Source organism: Physeter macrocephalus, chromosome 21 (assembly GCF_002837175.3).
Source record: "Physeter macrocephalus isolate SW-GA chromosome 21, ASM283717v5, whole genome shotgun sequence".
NCBI classification, from domain to species: Eukaryota; Metazoa; Chordata; class Mammalia; order Artiodactyla; family Physeteridae; genus Physeter; species Physeter macrocephalus.
Genome location: NC_041234.1, coordinates 93310229 through 93312688, shown reverse-complemented (window position 1 = coordinate 93312688; position 2460 = coordinate 93310229). Strand labels below are relative to the sequence as shown.

At 56.5% G+C, this 2460-nt stretch overlaps 1 protein-coding gene across 1 annotated transcript in view; it reads right to left on the bottom strand.

The window, feature by feature from the left end:
* LOC129391707 (homeobox protein ESX1) overlaps positions 1–2026 on the bottom strand; it is an 11727-nt gene extending 9701 nt beyond the window's left edge. The window contains exons 1-2 of the mRNA XM_055081603.1: positions 1921–2026; positions 1411–1765 (exon numbers count right to left, since the gene is read on the bottom strand). Of these exons, the coding sequence (XP_054937578.1) occupies positions 1411–1765; positions 1921–2026 (461 nt within the window). The remainder of the gene's footprint in view (positions 1–1410; positions 1766–1920) is intronic.
* Between the last annotated feature and the right edge of the window lie 434 nt (positions 2027–2460).

Here is a 2460-nt window from a genome sequence, read left to right as displayed (position 1 = left end):
GTTCCTTAAAAAACTAAAAATAGAATTACCATATGACCCAGCAATCCCACTACTGGGCATATACCCAGAGAAAACCATAATTCAAAAAGACACATGCACCCCAATGTGCATGGCAGCACTATTTACAATAGCCTGGTCACGGAAGCAACCTAAATGCCCATTGACAGACGAATGGATAAAGAAGATGTGGTACATATATACAATGGAATATTACTCAGCCATAAAAAGGAACGAAATTGGGTCATTTGTAGAGACGTGGATGGATCTAGAGACTGTCATACAGAGTGAAGTAAGTCAGAAAGAGAAAAACAAATATCATATATTAATGCATATATGTGGAACCTAGAAGAACGGTACAGATGAACCAGTTTGCAGGGCCGAAATAGAGACCCACATGTACAGAACAAACATATGGACACCAAGGGGGGAAAGTGCGGGTGGGGGGTGGGGGTGGTAGTGGGATGAACTGGGAGACTGGGATTGACATATATACACTAATACGTATAAAATGGATAACTAATAAGAACCCGCTGAACAAAAAAATAAAGTTCAAAAATTCAGAAAAATAAATATATTAAAAAATAAAAACGGACATCACGAATCATCAGAGAAATGCAAACCACAACTACAATGAGATATCACCTTAGAATAGCTACCGTCAAAGGCTTCCCTGGTGGTGCAGTGGTTGAGAGCCCGCCTCCCGATGCAGGGGACACGGGTTTGTGCCCCGGTCCGGGAAGATCCCACATGCCGCGGAGCAACTAAGCCTGTGGGACACAACTACTGAGCCTGCGCTCTGGAGCCCGAGAGCCACACCTACTGAGCCCACGTGCCACAACTACTACAGAAGCCCACCCACCTAGAGCCCGCGCTCTGCAACAAGAGACGCCACCACAATAAGCAGCCCGCGCACCGCAACTTAGAGTAGCCCCCGCTCGCTGCAACCAGAGAAAGCCCGAGCCCAGAGCCCGAGCGCAGCAACAAAGACCCAATGCAGACATAAATAAATAGATTTATTTTTAAAAATTCAGTAATCAAGATAAAGGATGTTTTAATGTAGTGTTTAATGCAAATATAATCCATGAATAACTGATGATCAAAACTTGAGATAAAAGTAAACTCCAACTCTTCATTTGCTCCACCACGCCTCAGGCGACTCATTATTTATGTTAACCGGCGGCCGACAAAGCTCCCCGACGTGAGTTATTCAAACACCACACCACACGGAAATATCGACCTCGATTCCCACCAGGCAGAGCCCCCGCCCCCGTCCTAGGCCCCGAGTGCGCCGGAGGGGCCGGGCCGCCGCCAGGGCCCGGGGCTTTCAGGTCCGGAGCCGAGGAGAGGGACCCGCGAGAGCGCCGCCCGCCACCCGCGCGGCAGCCCCCGCCACCCGAGACGCCCGCTTACCGCGTGCTCGCGTCGGGGTACGGAGTATGCTGGAAAACGCGCTCCAGGTGTTGCAGCTGCACCTGCGTGAACCTGGCATGGGGGACCCGCCACTGCCCATCTGCGGCCTCGGGACCCTTGACAGTGGCCCGCGGGGGCTGCCCCTCGCCTCCCTGCTCTCCGCCTTCGCCGCCGCCCGCCTCGGCCTCGGCCTCGCGGCCTTCGCCACCGTCCTCAGGGCTGGCGGCTCCGACGCTGACATCGCAGCCTTGCTTGCCTTCTCCTTCCTTTCCCGCCTCTTTCCCTTCCGGTTCGAACTGGGCCTTCTGCCCCTCTCCCCCCTCTGCGGGAGGCGAGGTCTCCGCGCGGTTCACCCCTGCAAGGGAGGAAACCCAAAGAGAAAGATCAGTCCGTCGAGGGAGCCAGGCTCTGGGGAGGGCCTGCGTCTGAGGGGGGTCCTGCCGTTCGCCCCTCCCTGGGAAAGTTCCTTTCCTGGAATCGGCTAAAGCGAGTGCCCCACCCGCCACTGACCGTGCGTTTCTTCCCGCTCCTCGTCGACCCCCAGCTTGAAGAGGCCGGCGACGGCTGCATCCGCGTCGGCATAGGCATCGTGGCTGCTCTGCGGCTGACGCTCCATGTCCCGACTGCTGTCGAGGAGGCTGTGAGCTTCAGCGGAGGCTGCGCTGGATCTCCTGAGACCCCCGGCTCACGACTCAAGGCTAGAGCGGTGGCCCACGATCCGGCACGTTAAGGCTCTTCTGGCGTCTGGTCGGGTTTCAGCGAGTCTGGAATGCCGCCCTCTGTGGGTTTACCACAGCCTGCTGGGGGTTGGGTTGGCTGATGTGCGCATGCGGCAGGGCCTCGGTCGTCTAGAGGGCGCGGGCGCGGGGGGCGGGGGGGATGTTGCGCCCCGCCCGGGAGCTGGTAGGGAGCATGCGTGAGAGCAGGACTCCGGGTCCCAGGTTGCAACCTAGCTGACTAAGTACTCCGCACTGGTTCGGGTGTCTTCCCAGACCAAGGGGCTGTGCCCGATTTGTGGAGGGTAAGAGAGAGAGCTCACCCAAGCTCCAT